This window comes from Martes martes (assembly GCF_963455335.1).
Source record: "Martes martes genome assembly, chromosome: 9".
NCBI lineage: Eukaryota > Metazoa > Chordata > Mammalia > Carnivora > Mustelidae > Martes > Martes martes.
The window spans coordinates 54,347,129-54,367,110 of NC_137896.1; the positions used below are offsets into that span (position 1 = coordinate 54,347,129).

Below are 19,982 nucleotides of genomic sequence, written 5' to 3' on the forward strand. Positions count from 1 at the left end.
TAAATCTTCCTGCATCCCCAAGCCTGATGGAAGGTCTAGTGTATACTCACTTATGCTGGTGCGACAGTGGGGTGGAGAACAAAGACCTACCTCTCATCTGTCCCTCTCCTGAGACCCATGGCAGTAGTGTCCTCTACAAAGGGACTCCAGGGCAGGCATCAGGGTCAGCACCCAGGAGGAAACAAGCAGTGACCTGTGGCACAGCTGGTGTGGCATGAAGGAGAGAACCACGACAGGCAGCTCCAGAGTAAAGCTGAGATCCACTCTTCTTTCTCAAATACCTTAGCGGAAGATGTGTTGGCCAAGTCGAGTCCGGAAAATTAGTCTAAGTATTTCAAACAGAAGGAATGTAATACAGGAGACGGGTGACAAAGCTGTTGGAAGAGTTAAAAAAACAAAGAGGAGGGATTTTGGAGGCATAGGAAAGAATGGAGCGATACGCAGAGATGAGAAGCACTGAATGGCCATGTGCCCAGCCCTGGAATCGCCCTGAAGAGAAGCCTTGATTCTCTGATGAAATCCTCTAGACTGCTGGGGTCTGGCATCACCCACCTTTGCTAGCAAATGGCTAATGCTAGCAACTTCCAGCAACTGCTAGCAACGGCCACCCTTGGGAGCCAGAAGCAGAAGATATCTCTTCCTGCCGGTCTTCTACCAGGACCTCAGAGGGGTAGATCCTTTCAGAGGCTGGACAATGCAGTGCACACACTCCCAACCCCTGCAGAACAGAGCCAAGACCCCAAGTACAGAGGGAGGTTGAGGCGACCAGTAAGTGGCCCCTGACCAGGGCCTGGTGGATTCTTGGTTTGTACTAACTCTCAAGGCCTTCCAGAACCTTTCCTCTCCAACATTTGTACCTTCTCTTCTCAATCCCTGCCCAGACAAGCAAACATCTCCACTGTGCCCTCTGGGATCCCTTCCCTCCCCAGCGCCCCTGCCCTTGCTTTCCCTCCCCCCTGCCCCAAACTGGTCCACCCAGGGAGACCCATGCTCAATGTGCACGAGTAAAAATCTTACCTGCACTTTCAAATCCTGCTCACGCTGCTCTTATTCTGCCAAACCTTCCTCTCACTGTTCTCACCTGGATGCAGAGGTGTGCTGGCTAAAAGGGAAAAAAAAAAAGAAGCCCTGATTTACAGAAACTGCTCATTTCCATGGTTTAAATAAACACTCTAGCTGGAGCTGTTGACACTCAACTTTGGTAAGCATGTACCCGCGGACCTGGCGCCCCATACTTTCTAGGAGCAGTGTCTCTGGTGAAATTACTTAGACATCCACCCTGTCCCATAGCGCCCCATACTTTCTAGGAGCAGTGTCTCTGGTGAAATTACTTAGACATCCACCCTGTCCCATAGCGCCCATAGTGAAATTAATAGACATCCACCCTGTCCCATAGCGCCCACCACTAGTTACCAGGAATTGTGGTTGTTTCTGCGCATGTCTTCACACCACTGCCGAAGAGCATCCTGGCGTGGGGGAAAGTCATGGGCTACAACCCCATTCCCAGGCTTCCAGCTACTGCCTAAACTCTCAGGGCTTCTGTTGCTCCTCTATTGAACAACGCAGCAGCAAGAGCGCCCCTATCCCACGGGACTGTTACAAGAATTACAAGAGCCCACGCGTCAAAGCACCTGGCGTTAACAAGTCTCTGGCCTGTGATAGAGGTGTAAGCAGTGTTTTGAGGGCAGCCTGACTGCAGGATGGCGATTCCCATGGCAAAACAGCTCAGCGTGTTGCCTCCCATTCAGGGATTCTCAATGAATTACGGGGGAGATGAGGGATAGGGGGTTTTTAGCCCTCTAGGACGGGAGCCATATTATGATTGTTTTTAATTACCCCTTGTAACTAGTAACTGCTCAAAAATATCCTTGTTAACATATCCACAGAAAGAATGACGTTGTTGATTGCAAGGGCAAGGTGGGGGTGGGCACAGGAGCCCAGACCTGTTCTGGGGAGTGGAGGTGGGCCAACTGGGAAAAGACAAGAGAAAACAGAGAAGAGGGGCAGAAGGAATGACAGAACCAAGCCCACAGTTTCCCTGATGAGTTTGGAAGGCCTCTTTGGCACCTCCTTTCCCTGGTGTCTTTGCACGTCTACTGGGCACAATGCATGCTATTGCCTTCTCCGGAATTCTGGCTTTGGTTGAGTGGGTAATCAGGATTCCAGGCCACCAACAGCATTCTTGGTGATGACGGCAGCAGCAGCAATTTCCCTGCAGCCACTGATGACATTTTCAAGTACTTAATCCAGTGGGGCAGGAGAATGTGGCAATAGCACATGGTGGCAGAAAAAAATGCCCAACTAGGAATGCGGTACAGTTAGGTAGAGAAATAGCATATATTTCACAATGTGGCCCTGTTTGAATTGGTAGATACCTATCAACTAAATCCTACCTACTAACCAAATAGGCTTGAAATCTGCTTACAGCTTCAATCTGATTTCCCCAATAGGTCAAGTGTCAACAAAATCTTTTCTCACATCTCTGCTCGTCAGCTTTAATCTAAAACTCACAGGATCATAGAATCAGAGGAGAGCCCAGAGTCCTGCTTGCTCTAGACGTTTCAGAGCAACAATTACAGATCAAACCCAAAATGTTAATGATAGGTAAACTAAGATTCACAGGCAAAAAGGAAGTTATTCCAGGCTCACAAGTGGGCTCTGGAAACCCTGCCTCTGTGGGAACCTAGGCTTTTGGCTCCCACGGTAGGGCTCTCTCTGCCTCCAAAGGAAGTAAAGGAAGTGTCACTCAGGAGCTTCTTTTGATACTTCAGACTGGGATCTGGGCTCCTTCAAAGTTGGCCACTCCATGTGTGGGCAGCCTGACAGCAGGATATTCCCTACCATTCAGTGATTCTCAACCAGTTCCTGGGGGACACCAGGGATGAGGGGAAGTTTGCATTTAAATCACGCAATCCCAGCATTTGCTCTGTGTAGTTTCAAGGCTATAACGTATGACTGCTTTGATTTATTGCTAATTGTTTACCATTCTTGGAGGTTTCTAATAAAGCTAACACAAAGTGTTTGATTTTGGCAAAATGGGCTGGCCTTCCAGGGACGCTGCTGGCTCCTCTGATTTCTCCCTGGAGCTGAGGACCAGCACTTCTAGCCAGTAGCTCCCCAACATTTTCACTTGACTTGGCATCACAGGTCTGTGCGTACCATCTTTTCTTCTCTGTCGGGACCAGCTTTCTGTGACTCCGATGACGAGCGTCTGGTATCTGTGGGCCCTCGGACACACACTTGTTTGCAGCTGGCATTCAATAAATGCTTATGGAATAAATATATTCAGCCACCACATACGCGATCTGTACAGCACCGCAGTTCACCTAACTACTTGAGTACATATACACTCAACAAAAAGCTTGGAATGAAACATGTGCTGACATGTTCAGTGTTTTTCTCGAGGCGGAGACAAAGCGCGGTTTCATCCCTTCCTTTTCCTGGTTTGTCCTAATTCTATACCACCAGCATTACGTTTTCATAGCAATGACAAACTGTTTTTAGAAGAAAGACATCCCAATCCAATCATAGTAGAGAGAGAAAAACAACGCAGCGGGTTTTGACTTTAGCAGTGTTTGCAGGATTAATAACTTTCGCTGCCGCTATTGTAACTGAAGCCAACACAACAGCCCACGGAACTAGACAACTTTCTGAAAGAGGCGTTCAAAGAACTTCAAAGACTTGGCTAAATTTAGCATAAATATTTTTCGTCGCCACATATGAGTGCCCGCCGCCTGCCACCCTCCGGGCCAGATTCAAAAACCTGGCGACCGCGGTCCCGCCCTCGGGTAGGGGACGCACCTCTTAGGTACCGAACCCCAGCCGCACCTCCGGGGAAAACAGGCCGGCTCGCGCATGCGCCGCCCCCGCCCCGCCCCCGGCTCGCAGCCACATTCTTCGAAAACTGAGGCGCCAGCCGCGGCAATTGCGCCTGCGGGGAGAGGGAGCGGAGGGGCGGGGCGTTGGGAGCGCGAAGGAGGAGGCGGGGCGAGGGCGGAGTCGCGCGTGCGCGGTGCTGCCGCCAGCAGGAAACCCGGCGCGCGGGGGCGGGACAGCGGGGGCGGGAGGCAGGGGGCGGGGCTCTCTTGAGCCGCCGCCGCTGCCGCTGCCGCCGCCGCCGCCGCCTCGGTCCCCGCCGCCGCGCATTGTGCAGCAGGCGGCCCCCGCGCGGCAGGGCCCTGGACCCGCGCGGCTCCTGGGGATGGTGAGCAAGGCGCTCCTGCGCCTTGTGTCTGCCGTCAACCGCAGGAGGATGAAGCTGCTGCTGGGCATCGCGCTGCTCGCCTACGTAGCTTGTGAGTTCGCTCCCGGGGCCGGCGGGGAGCCCCATTCATTCCCGGGCGCCGCGGCCGCGAGCCGGGGGTCGGCGGGCTGCGTGCGGCCCCTCGGCGGCCCCGCTGCCCGATCTCCCGTCCCGCACCCGGCGGGACCTGCTCTCCCTGCTCTCACCCCTTTTCGGAGGCTGCGGACCAGTCTCCCCCTTTCCGCTCTTGTGGCAAAGCAGCTGGCCAACTTGGGCGCAGACCCTCCAGCGCTTAGGCCCCGGCGCGGAGACCGGGCGGCCCACAGGAGGGGTCCTTGCCCCGGGGCTCTGGGGCAGCCGGGCCGCGCGCGGCGAGACGCCTCCGGCCTCGGCCGGCCTCGCGTGCTCGGCCCCAGCCTGCTGCCTCAGTCCTCCCCGCCCCGACGTGTGGGACTCCTGTCCACGTCGCCCCGGCAGCCGGCGAGGGTCCAGCCGGCGATTCCCGAGCGTGCCGCGCGAGGACACCTTGGGGACAGCCGTGGCCGTGCCGCCGTGTTGGTTAAGTAGGATAAAAATACTGTTGCCGTTGGCAGAGCCCCCGCTTCGACTGTTTGCTCCGCAGGAAAATTACTCAGCATTTAACTATTGGGGAGCCAAGTGTTGCTGGCCCCCGCCGGCCCGTGAGGCTGAGCAGCCTCATCACGGTACCTTGTTTTCATGTCAGTGGGGCCAGATGTCCCGGGGCGCGGGGTCCCCGGGGCGCAGCGGATCGGCCCAGTGGGGAGGCTCAGCGCAGGGAGACCCAGGGCGGCGCTTTGCTGTGTACCGTGTGTACGGTTCCCGTGTCAGTCATGACTTCCAGCCTCTGCCTGAGACAGGGCAAGAGGGACGGACACTCTGCAGGCAGGTGCTAGACCCTTGTCTTCTTAGAGGCGGAAACTCTTCTTTGCTTGTGTGCTTGCTTGCTTTTTTAAGAAAGATCTATTCGATGGGAGTATATTTTAATTGTGGCTATTAATACTTTACCAACTACCACAGTTGGACTAGAAATAGCTGCCAGTGTGAGCTCCGTTTGGATCCTAGCCACCAGACTGATCTTAAATGAAACAACCTACTAACTGGTTTGGTTACCAAGATCTGATTCCAGAGGTGACAGGGGACTTGAGAAAGTGACTTCAGTTGAGCTCTAGGAGGACATGTATTATTCAGACCTAGACTGTCCAGCATAACCCAGCTGTTCCAGGAGGTGGAGTAGAGAAGGCTCAAGCAGGGCTCTCAGATCCTAGACAGTTTCAAGCCGGGGATGGGTGTTAGATGTGAGTGAGTAGTTTGAAAAGGAGAATGCTACCCTTAAGTGTTTGTGGTCAATCTTGAGTAAGCTGAGACCCACGGGAAAGATCCCTTGAAATTGCATAATTATTGTTATGAAATAATAATACCTAAATTTGTTTGAGTGTTTGTGTGTATGTGCAGGCATGAGTCTCATTGGCTTATTTAATTATCTCAACAATCCTGGGAAATACTTTGGTTATTCCCACTTTAGAGGTGAGGAAATTAAGACCAAGAGAAATTAGGAACATTTATGGATGATTATGCATATGACAAACGGTAGGGAACCAAGTTTTGAACCCAAAAAGGCAAAGGAGCTTGGTGTAGAACCCAGATCTGCAGCAGGCTTAGTGTTGTTTTTAGGACTTCTAAAGTTAGAGGTGTTTAGAATTAATAAAAGGGGATCTAGAGAGCCATGGGACGTTTTTCACCATCCATTCCACCGGGAAATCCTGTCAAGTCCTTACTGTTGTCTGTGACTGTGCTTGGTGCCAGGGGAAACTGAGAAGTGCCATCTTGGCACCTAGAGGAATGGTTCTCAAACTGGAGTGTGCATCAGAATTGCCCCGAGGGTTATCAGAACACAGATTTTTGCCTCCCACCTCAAGTTTTTGATTGAGTAGTCTGGGATGTGCATTTCTCATAGCTTCACCTGGGGAGCTGTTGCTGTGGTCTGGGGACCACTGTCTTAGAAGGTGAAGTGGCCAAGAATTAGATAATCACCCCAATGAGGGTTAATTTACAAACTGGTATGAAGGGGAGCGTGTATGAGAGTTTATGACAGGGACTCCTGGATTAGAGTGACCAGGGGAATTTGTTTCCATGAGGAGCTGAGGCTCCAGCTGAGAATTGGAGGATGTATAGCATCAGGAGGGCTAGGAGGGAATGTGTTCCAGAAGGAATAGCATGTGCAGAGGTCCTGTGGCAGCAAAGTACAGGGAGTGCTATAGGAATGCAAAGCAGGATAGTGTTCGTAGGGCACGAAAACAAGGTATCCTAATGAGGCTGTTCAGCAGACAGAGGCCAGAGTGGGCCAGCTTGGGAGAGGCCTTGGGCCAGCTTATAAAATCTGTGATTTTAGTTTTGAGGGGCTTAAGAATAGGGTGGATCAGTGTTACTAATGAGCAGGGAAGGCATATCTGAGACAGTGTGGGGGAGTTGGGGGGAAAAGTTACCGGGCTCCAGATTGGTAGTGTCCAAGGACACTGAAAATGTAAGTCAACAGGGCGACCATTGACAATCTTCCCTTCCTATTAGGAATGGCAAGAAGAGAAATCTCTTTGAAAAAACTGTCCACACTCCCACTTAACACACACACACACCCCCTCACGGCTAGCCAGTCCCTGTTCTGGAAGTGCATTGTCTGTTCCTCTCTAAGGTTCTGCTAGTCTTTCTCCTTCTCCTCGGATCTTTCTGAAAGATGTGGGGTGTTTTTTTTGTTTTGTTTTGTTTTGTTTTTTGTTGTTGTTGTTGTTTGTTTTGCCTACTTGGGCCAGAGTCTCCCTTCCTGCTCTCAGTGAACATTCTGGACCATGTCTAGGGCAGTGAGCTCGTACCACCTTGCACTGCACATGCCTGTGTTTCCTTCTCAATAAAATTCCCAATCCTTGAGGACAGGGATTGTCTCTTAAGTGTTTCAGCCTGTGTAGTACTCAGGTCAGTGCTATTAGCTCTTTGGAAGAGCTCAGAGGTCTGACTGAAAATCATGCCAATCTGCTAGGCCGAGGCTCCCCAGGTGGACTTATCTTTCCCCATTTTTTTTTTCCTTTTCCCGTTTTTTAACATGCAAATAGTTTGAAAAGTCAGTAGCCTCTGCAGGGTTTGTTGGACAAAACAGAGTCCCTGCCTCTCTTTGCCCCCGACCAGAGGCAAGCACTTAACTTCCTTTCGCTGATTTTGCTGTTGTCTTTGTGCCATAGAATGATACACTTCCTGATTTGTCATTTGTAGGTATTACTTAGTGACGTTATTCTTTGGAAGATAATTGTTTATTCTCTTAACTTGCCCTCCTCTCCCGTGTTCACCATCACCTGTGTAGATGTAGTGTAATTTTTTTTTTTTTTTTAAGATTTTGTTTCTTTATTTGACAGACAGAGATCACAAGTAGGCAGAGAGGCAGGCAGAGAGAGAGGAGGAAGCAGGCTCCCCGCGGAGCAGAGAGCCCGATGCGGGGCTCAGTCCCAGGACTCTGGGATCATGACCTAAGCCGAAGGCAGAGGCTTTAACCCACTGAGCCGCCCTGACGTGGTGTAATTTTGAGATCAACACTTGGTATATATGTGTATGACTAAATGCTGTTCTGATTGTAGTGAGCCATGCTGTCAGTGACTTTTTGTTTTCCCTGGAGCTAATCACTGACTTTTTCTTTTCTTTTTTTGTTCTCTATGTACTATTTCTGATTCAACACCAAAGGCTTTGTCGGTTGTTTGCTGCGTCTTCCCCCAAGATGTTCAGGAGCAGTGGACCTCTTGATGGGGTGCCTTCCTGAAGAAGGGCCCCCAGAGCCTTTGGACCTGCCCTGCCCATCACAGACGTCCTGTCTCCCAACTTACCCTTACTTATTTCACACTTCTTTCACTTGGACATGCATTGTGGAGGTGAATCTTGAGACCGTCATAAGTGCCTTTCCTTGCCTTTACCCGGTAGATTGTTGATGTCGAATTCTAGAAAAAGATTCCCTTCAGAACTTTTCAGGAATTGTTTTGTTACTTTCTGGCTTCTAGTGTTGACAAGTTGTTTCAGGTACATGCCTTTCCATGGGACTTGTGTTTTCCTTCGGGAAGATTGCGGGATCTTCTTTTGGCCCCTGATAGTCATCATTGACTGCCCATTTCCAGCTTTCTGCCCCTGGCTTTTTCCTCACTCCCAGGACCACTGCAGTCCCTGTGCCCAGGAGCAGAACTGCAGAACCGTGCTGCACTTCTGGGCCCAGTGAGTAGTCCAGAACATGTTTCCTCCCCTTTGGTTTGATAGCTGGCATCAATCAAGGTGATGGTACTTGGCGAGCAGCACCCCGCCCCACTTTGGAGTGACTTAAACTTGAAGAATGCATCTTTGTTTTTAAGCCTCTTAGGGTCTGGGCCTACTCGCTCCTTGCTGGAGCTCAGCAGAACCTGCCCTGACCAACCTGTCTCCTGTGGTCCGAGGTGTGCCTGGCCCACCTCGCATGCCTCCGTGCCCCACGTACTGGGTACTGCAGAAACAGGCAACCCAGAAACTCTTGTGGTTTAGTTCCCGGGATTTTCTTAAATTATTCCTTGGTTGTTTCCTCTCCTCCATTCTGTGTTTTCTCTCTCTGGAATATTACTACACTGATGTAGTATTGCCTGCTCTAGTCCTTTTATTTCCTTTATTATTTAAAAGTTTTGCTCTATTTTTTGGAAACTTCCTCTTTGTATTTTAAGGCTTCTGGTGATTTTTTAAAAATTTATTTTTGCTATCATTTTCCATTTATAAGAGCTCTTTTTCTCTCTGGATTAAAAAAAAGAAACTTAAAAAATGTGTTTTCATTTCATGGTTGTATTCTCTTCTTGGAAGTTTTATTTGGGCTTTGTCACACTGAAGAGTCTCTTCCCTCCGGGTCCCTTCCCATTTTTCTTGTTCGAGGCTTTCCTTGGCTTTCTGGTAGCCCTAGGTTGTATGCTCCCATTTGGGAGGAGTACCGAAGGTCTGTCCTCCAGGCTCTGAGCTCTGGTGACAAGGCTCTGCCAGGCTTCTGCTGGATGGGGAGGCTCGGCTGCCTGCGTCCTGGGGGCCAAGTGGGGACCGGGCTTCGGGTGTGAGCAGTACTTTGATCATTGTCCTAGGCGGACCTGGGGCTCCCCAGTTGGAGAACCCCTCCCCGGAGGTGGGGCTGCCCATCTGCCAGGGCAGGGAGTGGAGCTGCCCCTCGTCCTGTTGTTCAGACAGATTTGAAATTACGCCTTCTGTCTCAGTGGCCTTGTCACCCCACTTCCAGATGCAGCAGGCATGACCATTCCTGACCCCCCCGGGGTGTGGCCTGGCCTTCCCCACTGCCTGCCTCATCCTCCTTTCACCTTCTAGCCTTGTTCTGTTCCCCTTTACCTCTCCACCTAGGCTCAGACCTTTAGCAAGAATGGAAAAGAAGTCTACCTGCTGATGTAATGAGTTTAGGAGCCATTGTTTTCACCTTCAGCTCTTGGAAACTAGAGTTGTGATGTCCTGTAACATTCACTTTATGTTTGGTGTATCGTGGATCTTGTGCATTCCTGGCACCTCTCTATCCTGTTGCTCTTATCCCACTGCAGAGGAAAGCCACCAGATGAAACGCTGAAAACCATATAAAGGTATGGCGTTTGCATTTATGGGAACAGACTTCCACCTTGTCTGAGTTGGGCTTCCCTTAGAATACTTTTGCCCTTAAGCTTATCAGCCCCATGTGGCTAAGGGACTGTTCTGGTGAATTCCCTCAGTAAACATCCACTGGCTTGCTGCCAGGGAGACACAGGGAGCTGGCATCGTGGTGCCAGCAGACTCTAGGGAGTAAGGGTAGGGGAGACACAAGCAAACGGTCCAGGAGCTGGTTCCAGACTCACCTGAGCGTGAAGATCAGCTTTTGCTCGTTAAATGCAGGTTCTCAGGATCCTCTGAGACCCACCAAGCAGGGGCTGGGACTCTTCCTCCTGTCCCTCCTTTGGGGTTGGAGAGGGGCGCCTTGAAATTGTTTTGAGTCCTCAACATTTTATTTTAAAATTTCCACACATGTTCTATTCAGCAAATACCCAAGTACTACTCTGCCCAGATTTACCAGCTGTTCTTTTTTTTCCACATTTGTTCTTCCTCTCTGTTTTAATGTATACATTTTTTTTGTTGTTGAAATAGTTGGAAGTTGCAGACATAATATTGCTTCACCTTCAAATACTTTAATGTAGATCTCCTAAGACTAAAAGCATCCCCTGTGTAATCTCATACCCTAAAAATTAACATAAATAATATTGTCTAACATATAGTCCATGTTTGAATTTCCCCACCATCCACATCTGTTTCTTTTGTTTTGTTTTGTTTTTGTTTTCTAATTCTAGGATCAGTCAAGATTTATATGCTGCATTCAGCTGTTAGGTCTCTAACTTTTTTTTTTTTTGATTTTTCATAACACTTACCTTTTAAAAAAAAGCCCCAGCCAGTTGTCCAGTAAACCGTCTCGCATTCTGGATTTATCCAATTTTTCCTTACAGTTAAATTCGGCTGGACATTTTTTATACTAGTGCTTGTTAATTTGCATTCCATCAGGCTCATCGCACCGTTCCTCATACGTTGGACACCTGGAAGGGCTGGCCGTCACCACATTTCATTTTAAAGGTGCCTTTTCCCTATGCACAGTTCTGGGGGTGATTCTTGGAGACTCTGAGTATCTTCTTGTCCAGCCACTGCTTTTAGTGTCCTTTGGCGGTCCTCTCCTGGATCAGTTTTACACTGGGAAATCCCAAGTGGTGATTTTCTGATTCTGTAAGCCCTTCTGTGTTTATAAACTTGTGTTCTTCTGGAAAGAACTTGCCTCCCTCGTTCATCTCTCACTTTCTGTGGTAGTTTCCTGTGCCTGCTGTAAGAAATCACCACAAATTAGGTGGCTTTCACCTGGGAGAGGTTTATCATTTCACAGTTTGGAGGCTGGAAGTCTGAAATCAAGGTGCTTAAAGCTGCTCTCCTTCCAAAGGCTCCTTCAAGGCTCCAGATGCTTTGGGCTCTGGCTGCATCCTGCCATCTGACTCTGTGGGTGGTCACATTGCCTCCTGTCTGTCACATCTCCTCTGTGTCCCCTTTGAGGACACTTGGCACTGGATTTAGGGCCCAACTGGATAATCTAGAGTGATCTTTTGGTCTCAAGATCCTTAATGATACCTGCAAGGACTCCCTTTTCCAAGTAAGATCACATTCGAGGTTCTGGGGATTAGGATGTGGACATATTTTGGGGGAGGTCACCAATCAATTCACCCCTCCCCACCTTTTAAAAAACTCTTTGTGGACTCCGAGATTCTTTGAGTCTTTGAGCACTTCCTTGATCTCCAGATGTTTCAGGCTCATCTTGTTCTTTCCCTGCCCGGGTCCTGGAATTAGCTATTGCTTGAAGGAGTCCTGCTTCCTTTCATTGGGGAACATTCAGGATTCAGAGCTTGGACCCTAGTTGTATGCATTGCCATCGAGGTGTCCTTGCTCCCTTCTCTTTCAGGGGACAGAACCAGGAAACATACACACTTTTTCCAATCCTGAGTTTATGCCCATATGCCCAATTTAAATCTTACCAGGTTTCTTCCTTACCTTCCCCCATTCCATATTGCTGTGTCCTTTTTTCCTCCACTGTGAAAATCTCATTTCTGACATCAATAAAAAGTCATTGCCTCTCTGCTACCATACAGACAGAATGGTTTCAGAATTACTACGTTGATACCGTACCAACAACAAACTTATCGTACCAACAACAAACTTACCGTACCAACAACAAACTTAACCAAATGCAGGATTTCTGTAAAGTTCTTTTGGTCCTCACAATGTGTCCCACTGAGGATGTGCAGTTAGAGTATTGTGTTCCAAAACCACTTGCAATAAATTTTTTGATACCTGACGCAAGTCAGTTTTCATTTCTTGGTTTGTGTTCAGTTTTCTTCTTTCTGATAAAGTATTCAAGCCATATACATGGTCCAGAAGTCAAAGTATCTAAAAAATTGGCTGCCTCTTGGGGAAATCTCAAACCTTCAGCACCGTCTCTGTTTTAATCCATCTTACAGCACATGTCGGCATTAGTCTGTGTGGATGCATGCCCTTGCTCTGGGCGTCTACCCAGCAGGTAGCATTCTGTGCAGACTCTCTGCCTCCCTTTCCTGGAGAGCAAGCGCTCCGTGTGGATGCCCGTGGTTTGCCCCCATCCCCCCACCCCGTACTGTAGTACAGCTCTGTAATACTCTGGCATGCGTGTGCACCTGTCTCCTGTGGAAGGCATTTCAGTGATGTCAGATGCGTCGGTGTCACAAAGACTGCTGCCGCGAAGGAACCTGCGCACACGCTCCCACCAGGGCTGCCAGCAGCTGCTTCTCTCAGCCTCCGCGGCAGAGGCTGTCGGCAGACGTTTGCATTTTCACTGGTCTGAAAAATGGCATCTCGTTTTAATTTGCGTTTCTCTTATTGTGAGTGTCATGAAGCATCTCTTTTGAGATGTTTAGGGCTATTAATATATCTGCCTCTGAGAACTTGTTTTCGGGTTCATTCATTTCTCTGTTGAGATGTTGGTTCTTTTTTCCACTCATTTCTTTTTTAAGGAGGCTCCACACCCAATTTTGGGCTTGAAATCAGAACCCCAAGATCAAGAGTCACATCTTCCTCCCACTGAGTCAGCTAGGCACCCCTCTTTTCCACTGACTTTTAAGAATTCTTTATATATGTGTTAACTGTTGTTTTTGAAGTGGATGGCGATTATTTTCTCGTGCCTGGTGTGGTGTGGAGAAAAATATATTTGGTCTTTGTGCCCTGTTGGCATAATGGTCCTAAAACTCTTGGGATTTCCTGAATGATAGGAGTGTCTTTTGTTGCTTATGAGAACCTCTCCTTGGTCACAACTGAGTTGATGACAGTGAAGTGATTTAGGTTGGGCTCCTGGGCAGCCAGGATGGAGCTGGTCTCGAGAAGGACCCCACCCACTAGCCTCCAGGAGGGGAGAATAGGGTGCTGGAAATTGAGCTCTACAGAAACTTCTACAGTGGGGTTTGTTGAGCCCCCCAGTGGAACTCAATGGTGGGACTGGGAGGGAGAAAGGGCCAGAGAGGGCATGGTGCTCTAGTCCCCTCCCCATACCTTGTCTAGTGCATCTCTGCCGCTTGGCTGTTTCTGAGTTGTATCCTTTATAATGAACCAGTACGTGTAAGTAATCTGTTTGCCTGAGTTCTGGGAGCCATTTTAGCAACTTATCAAACCCAAGGGTGTGGGGCGGGGAGAGGGGGAGTCATGAGAATCTCCAGTTTATAGCCACTTCATCAGAAGCATAGGACTTGTGATTGGTGGTTTTTTTTTTTTTTTAAGCTTTATTTATTTATTTATTTGACAGAGGGAGATCACAAGGAGGCAGAGAGGCAGGCAGAGAGAGAGGGGGAAGCAGGCTCCCCTTCAAGCAGATGTGTGGCTCGATCCCAGGACCCTGAGACCACGACCTGAGCTGAAGGCAGAGGCTTAACCTGCTGAGCCACCCAAGCGCCTCTTGTGATTGGTGTTTGAAGCAAGGGCAGCCTTGTGGGACTGAGCCCTTCACTTGGGTCTGTCTTAACTCTAGGTTGTTAATGTGAGAATTGAATTGAATTGTCGGACACCCACATAATGAGTGTGCAGAGAGTTGGAGAATTGATTGTTAGTGTGGAAAAAACCCATGCATTTTGTGTCAGAGGTGTTCTGAGGGTAAAAGCAGATTTTAGAACGTGGGAGTTTTACTTCCAGCAGTTTTCTATTTCCTTATGTAGTTCTTCAGACACTGGCCAGGGTGTTTGATGTGAGAAATGAGACTGGGGACTGGGGAAGAATGAGAATGCCCTTAAGGCCCAGGGGTTGGTACTTCAGTGGATGGACAGTAGGATTGAAGGCAGTGGTGACAGCATGACCGTGAGCATGGAGGTGACTGTGCAGGGAGCAGGTCCTTCTGGTCCTTTAAGGCAGCATTTCAAGTCAGCCTCCACATACACTTCATTCTGAGCTGAGTAAACATTTGATCAACATATTTCAACATATTTCAGAATATGCAATTGCCAGCATTAGGGCAGGGCCACATCAAATCAGCCCATCTAGCTGGGACACTGCATGTGCTGCGGGCATCCCCCCACTTCATGTAGATGCACCAGCAGGGTTTAGGCCCGGTGTGTGGTCTTGCTGTGTAGGCCCGGAGATCAAGAGCCTGGTTGTTGTGATGTCGAAGTGCTGTCATGAGTAGATGTTTCTTTAACAGGCAGGCCTGGCTGCCAGATTCTCCATGTTCACTGAATCTGCAATAATGCCTACTCCCCAGCCCCCCCTCCTTTTTTTTTCTTGCTTTATGTTCAGGAATGTTTGGGTCTTAGGAGCTCCTGCAGGATACATGTGGGAGGAATGATTCCGGGTTGACCCTTTTTGGAGAAGGGCATTTTCACTTGCCCCCACTTGGCTCCTTCTGTGGCTTAGGGACAGTCATCTAACTGTGTTGTTTCATTTTTATGCACTTACAACATGGAGGTACTGTCTTCTCTTATACCTTGCAGGTAATAGTACTTTTTAGAAAACACCAAGAGGAATTGACAGAATTTCTTTACAGAGATGATAGCTTCGCTTGATGAGCCACTTGGGAGAAAACAGGTTTCTAGGTGCAGGTGTGAGAAAGTGACATGTGGGGAGGGCCTGTCCTCATGTAGGAAGGACAGTAACAGTGGGCAAGTAGGTGCTCCCCAAAGGGTGGGCCAAGGTGGTCTTCCTCTCCCTTTTATTCAGAATGGCAAGAAGTGAATTTCAAGTTAATCCATGAGCTTCTTTGAGTTTTTGGTTAAACTTTCCATTTTTCTAACCAAAATAACTAAGTGCCATAAAGCAGCAGCAACAAACACTTGAATTCCCCTTCTCGTTGTCTTTTTCAAAAGAGTCTGAACATCTTGGAAAATGAAAACAATTTTGTTAGGGAGGTGAGACCTTGGAATTTTATTCTTAGTATCTTTGAACATTTTTATCCTCTTTCTGAAAACGAGCTGTTTCTAAGTTAGAATTCAGTTGACATATGTAATGCAAGTGACCTGAGTTTCGTTTATTTATCTGTTTTTAAAGAGTTTATTTATTTCGTTTAGAGGGAGAGAGTCTGCCCCACAGAGGGGCAGAGGGAGAGTTAGAGAGAGAATCCCGAGTAGACTCCCCACTGAGTGGGGAGCCTGACACGGGGCTCAGTCCGTAAGATCATGACCTGAGCCAAAACTAAGAGTTAGATGCTTAACCAACTTAGCCACCCAGGCACTGCTATTTATTTATTTTTAAAGGTGTGAGCAGACAGCTGTGTTATACCAGCAACAGAAGACTGAAGGGGTAGGATGGCTGTGTTGGAATCAAGGGAAAGAATCACATTAATCTGACTCTTTCAGTGGCCAATGACAGTCCTTGTGGAAATCCGTCACTAGTGAATGGTAAGGGGCCATAAATGGTGGTTCTCCTTGAAACTTGCATATAGCCAAATCAGGATCTTAGTTCTGTTCTTCCTTTTAGTTTTTTTTTTTTTCTTTTATTTTTACAGAATTTCATTCTGATTCCTTGCTCTCCTTACTCCCAGTGCGTCTTATTTAAAAGACAAAATTTCTATCTTTGGCTCTCAAAGTAATGAAGGCTCCCCCAACCTCCGGCTTCTGCCACTGATGCAGGTGTGGAACTCTAGCATGAGGAGTAACTTACTTTGATAATGCTACTATCTTGAGGCATGGGGGAGGATAATCTCCCCTATTTCATAGATGGGGAAACTTAGGCAGAGGGCAGTTACATGACCTGCTCCAGCGAAAGAATGTTTCACTTTGAAGCAGCCTTGTGGGGGGTGCCTACAAGGTGGAGGGGGCAGGAGGCATTTTAGAGGATCCCTGAGCATTACTTTTGTCTTGTTGGTAGGTGGTCAACTGGCTTCTGGTTCTCTTGTTTGGCCCTGCCATAGGAGTCCCCCTCTTCTTTCTGACTCTGGCTGATGAGCATGGTGGGCCCAGGTGGCTGCTGGGTAGCTTGTCTCCAGTGAAGCACCTATGGCCCCCATGCCCCAGCTTGGGTGGCTGGACAGCCTGTCCCTCTGTTCCAACAGTGGTGTCCTGTCTAGACTGGGGTGCTGAGTTTGCAAGGCCCGCAGCCCTGCTGAGCCAGAGTAGCCAGACTTGTACTTGCATCTGCGTGGCTCACCCACCTGGTCCCCCACCACTGAGCACCTGGGACTTTCCAGAGGTCTCCAAGGCCTGCCACCCACTCTTACCCTTCCCCCTTCCACATTCCTACATCCACCTTCTCACACACCCACCTCACCTAGTCCCTGGTACTCCCCCCACTGTCTGCTCACTTCCCCCTTCCTCTCTCCCTCTCCCCCTCAATCTCACCCCTTCCTCTAAGGAACACCTTACTCTCTACCTGTCCCCTTATCCCCTCTCCTGCTCTCCTCCCCACACCTTCACTGAGTCTATACTTGCATCTCTTTCCCTACCTCCCCACTCCCTGCTCTCACCACCCCCCCCCCCAAACTCGCCTCCTCATCTGGCTTCTCCCGTATGCCCCTTTCCTCATATTCTGCTGAACCGTGCCATCCCTGACAGGGGCTGTAGGCAGAAGGCTGACATTTTCCAGATCTTTCAGGATGACCTACAGACACAGCCATTCCATGTAATTCTCACGCTGTGGATGGCCATGCCCCTAGTGGGAAATCTACGCCCTGGTCCTAGAGGCACACTGGTCCTAGAGGTGTGGTGTCTTTGGCCTCGGTCCAGATGACACCAGTGGGCATCGTGGTTTGGGATGTCCCTCCTCAGTCCCTCCTGCACCTTCTTTCCCTCTCCACCTCTTCAAACACAAAATGAAAAGGCTGACTTAAAAGCCTCATCAAGATTTTTTAAGTTCCCATTTAAAACTAAATAATTTGTCAACAGAAAATAGTGTACTCTATGTAGAAAAACTAGAGAATGAAGTACAAAGGTAAAATCTCAATCCTCACAATTTTAGCATATTAAAATGTCTTTCCATACAGAAATAGTGATGTCTTTTTGTTTTTAATGAAATCTTTCTTTTTGACCCTCAGTATAGTTTTATAATTTCTTTCATGTAGGTTTTACACATTTTTCTGTGAAGTTTATCAAGTTTCTCTTTAGCGTTCTCAGTAAAGATCCGATAACAAATATATTATTAATACAAAGCAACTTTTAACATCAGACTGCAAAATTACCCCCCCAAGTTGTATTCTATTTTTAAAATATTTCTCTTTTGTGCTTTGCACTAATCCTCATATACACATATTCTCTTTGTGTCTTGTTCTTAATCATAGTGTTGTTCTTTCTAAAAAAGGTCACTACACCTTGACGTGTTACATCATACCTTCACATTCTGGGTTTGGTCACACGATGGCTCCTTTCACTGTTTAGAAATTGAGGGGGAGGTGTGAATTTTTCTTTTCTTCCTACCTACTGTAAAAAAATTTTTTTTTTCTGATGTTCTTTGCCTTCAGTATTCTAAAAATAGATTCATCAGGATTTACGATCAGACTTATTCTGTGGTGTTCATTGGAGGCTAGTTGAAAAGGAAGTGCTTGTGTGGAGAGTTCTAGCTTTGTCACTCTTCAGCAGATTCACCATCCACTTGGCAGCAAACGTTGATTGAGTGGCGGGCTCTCTGCTGGGATCTGGAAGTGCACGCCTTCTCTTGACTTCTGTTTCCACCGGGAAGTGGGAAGTGATTGGTCCAGAGGGAAGAGCACTGGGTCAGTTTCAGAGTGAATCCTTGGGAAGGGAGGTCTGTGATTGTGATTTAAGCTTTGCGGGCTGTACTAGGGATGGTAGGGGCCATGACTTCATCTCTCCCGCCTGCAGCCCCGAGGCTGGGCTAGGCTGGGCTGGGGAGGATTCGCCCTTTGTTGCTCTCCTTTTACTTCAGTGAATCTGTTTCTTCTTTTTGTCAGAGAACTAATGGGATGCCTTTATTTGCTAGCCTCAGGGGACGTCTGTTTCCTTTTCTGTTGTTGGAGAGAAGGTATTGCCACACTTCCTTAGGCTAAGCCTACCATCTGTTTAAGTGGAATAAAGCAAAAGAAATGATGTGGCAACTTTGTATCATGCTAGAGATCTGTTGGTATCTGTGAAGCTATAGGAGAGGAGAAGGGAGAGTCCACTTCTTGTCATTTTATATCTGTCCCCGTGATTTGAAGAATCAAAAGAGCTTGTTTGCTTTCTGACGTGGTCTGGCATTATTCTATCTTTTTTGTACACGTTTCTCTAAACTCGATATTACTGTCTACTAGTTAAGATTAAGCAGCTTTTGAATGTTTAATTAAATAGTACTATGGGACACCTGGGTAACTTAGTCAGTTAAGCATCTGCCTTTGGCTCAAGTCATGATTCCAGGGTCCTGGGATCAAGCCCCATGCCAGGCTCTCTGCTCAGTGGGGATTCTGCTTCTATCTCTTCCTCTGCAGCTCCCCCTCCTTGTGCTCTCTCTCTCTCTGTCAAATAAATAAAATCTTAAAAGAAATAGTAGTACTGTGTAGAACCTTGAGAATACGAGGGGAATATGTTTACAAATTTATTGGTGTCCTGTTGTGAAGAGGTAGAAGTGATCTTCTCAGGTGAAGATTTGGGGACAGAATGCATCTTAATTCCAGCTGCAAGAAATAGACGCATAGTTGTGATAACATAGGGTAAACATGGTAGCTTTCTGTTGATAGACTGTTGCCTGAGTAATGACTTGAAGAACCTGGAGGAAACCAAGATATTTTATGGTGCTTAGGAGTAAGTTACAGTTTGGATAGTAAGGTGCAAAGGGCATTGATATCATATATGTCTTTGGGGCTCAGTTTTAATTCACAGTTTTTTTTTTTTAAGATTATTTATTTATTTATCTGACAGACAGAGATTACAAGTAGGCAGAGAGGCAGGCAGAGAGAGAGGAGGAAGCAGGCTCCCCGCTGAGCAGAGAGCCCGATGCGGGGCTCGATCCCAGGACCCTGGGATCATGACCCGAGCCGAAGGCAGAGGCTTTAACCCACTGAGCCACCCAGGTGCCCCTTAATTCACAGTTTTAACATTCTAACAATGTGGAAACATTTGGAAGATCCCCTTCCCTCTTCTTCCCCCTTCCAGCTAACTCTGTTTCCCTTCCTGTCAGTTCCTGGGTGACATTTAGTATGTATGTATGAATCATCTAGATAGTTTCCTCTGCATTATGTGTTCCTAAAATATATTTAGGTACTTTAAAAATGTAAATGGTTTTATACCATGGATTTTTCTGTAATTTGCTTTTGTACTTAACATATGGAGAAAATCTTTCAATGCAGAGATCTCATTTGTCTAAATGGTTGCCTGTGCTTTGTAAACCATGATGCTGCCCTGCTTGGAATGGACAGAAGCAACATAGTGTCCTCTCCAGACCTAAAAAATGTATTTCACACTTTCTTCCTGCAAGTTGTAGAAATTAAAACAATACAGAAGTATATAAAAAGGTCTTACCCCATGTCTCTCAGACTTCTGTGAAGACACCTGAATGTAGTTTTAAACATCACTTAATATCGACATTTTTACATGTAATAAAGACTTTTAAGAGGACCATATGCCCTCTGCAAAAGCCTATGGTTTCTTGCCTTTTTAACCACTTTGCGGGGGGGGGAAAAAAAGGAACATCTTGGGGCAAAATGCTTTCCCATGGGAATGTCTGTACAATTTTATTAGATAAGCCTATGAGA

The 19,982-nt window shown here is 47.7% G+C and overlaps 1 protein-coding gene across 2 annotated transcripts in view; it reads left to right on the top strand.

Moving 5' to 3' along the window:
* The first annotated feature begins 4,044 nt into the window (after window positions 1-4,044).
* The window catches only part of UXS1 (UDP-glucuronate decarboxylase 1), a 90,406-nt gene continuing 74,468 nt past the window's right edge, over window positions 4,045-19,982 (top strand). Inside the window, exon 1 of one of the 2 annotated variants that reach the window (XM_080814079.1) lies at window positions 4,045-4,295. In XM_080814079.1, coding sequence (XP_080670205.1) covers window positions 4,202-4,295 — 94 coding nt within the window. In that variant the 5' untranslated portion in view covers window positions 4,045-4,201. The remainder of the gene's footprint in view (window positions 4,296-19,982) is intronic. The other variant, XM_080814080.1, reaches the window with a different exon arrangement.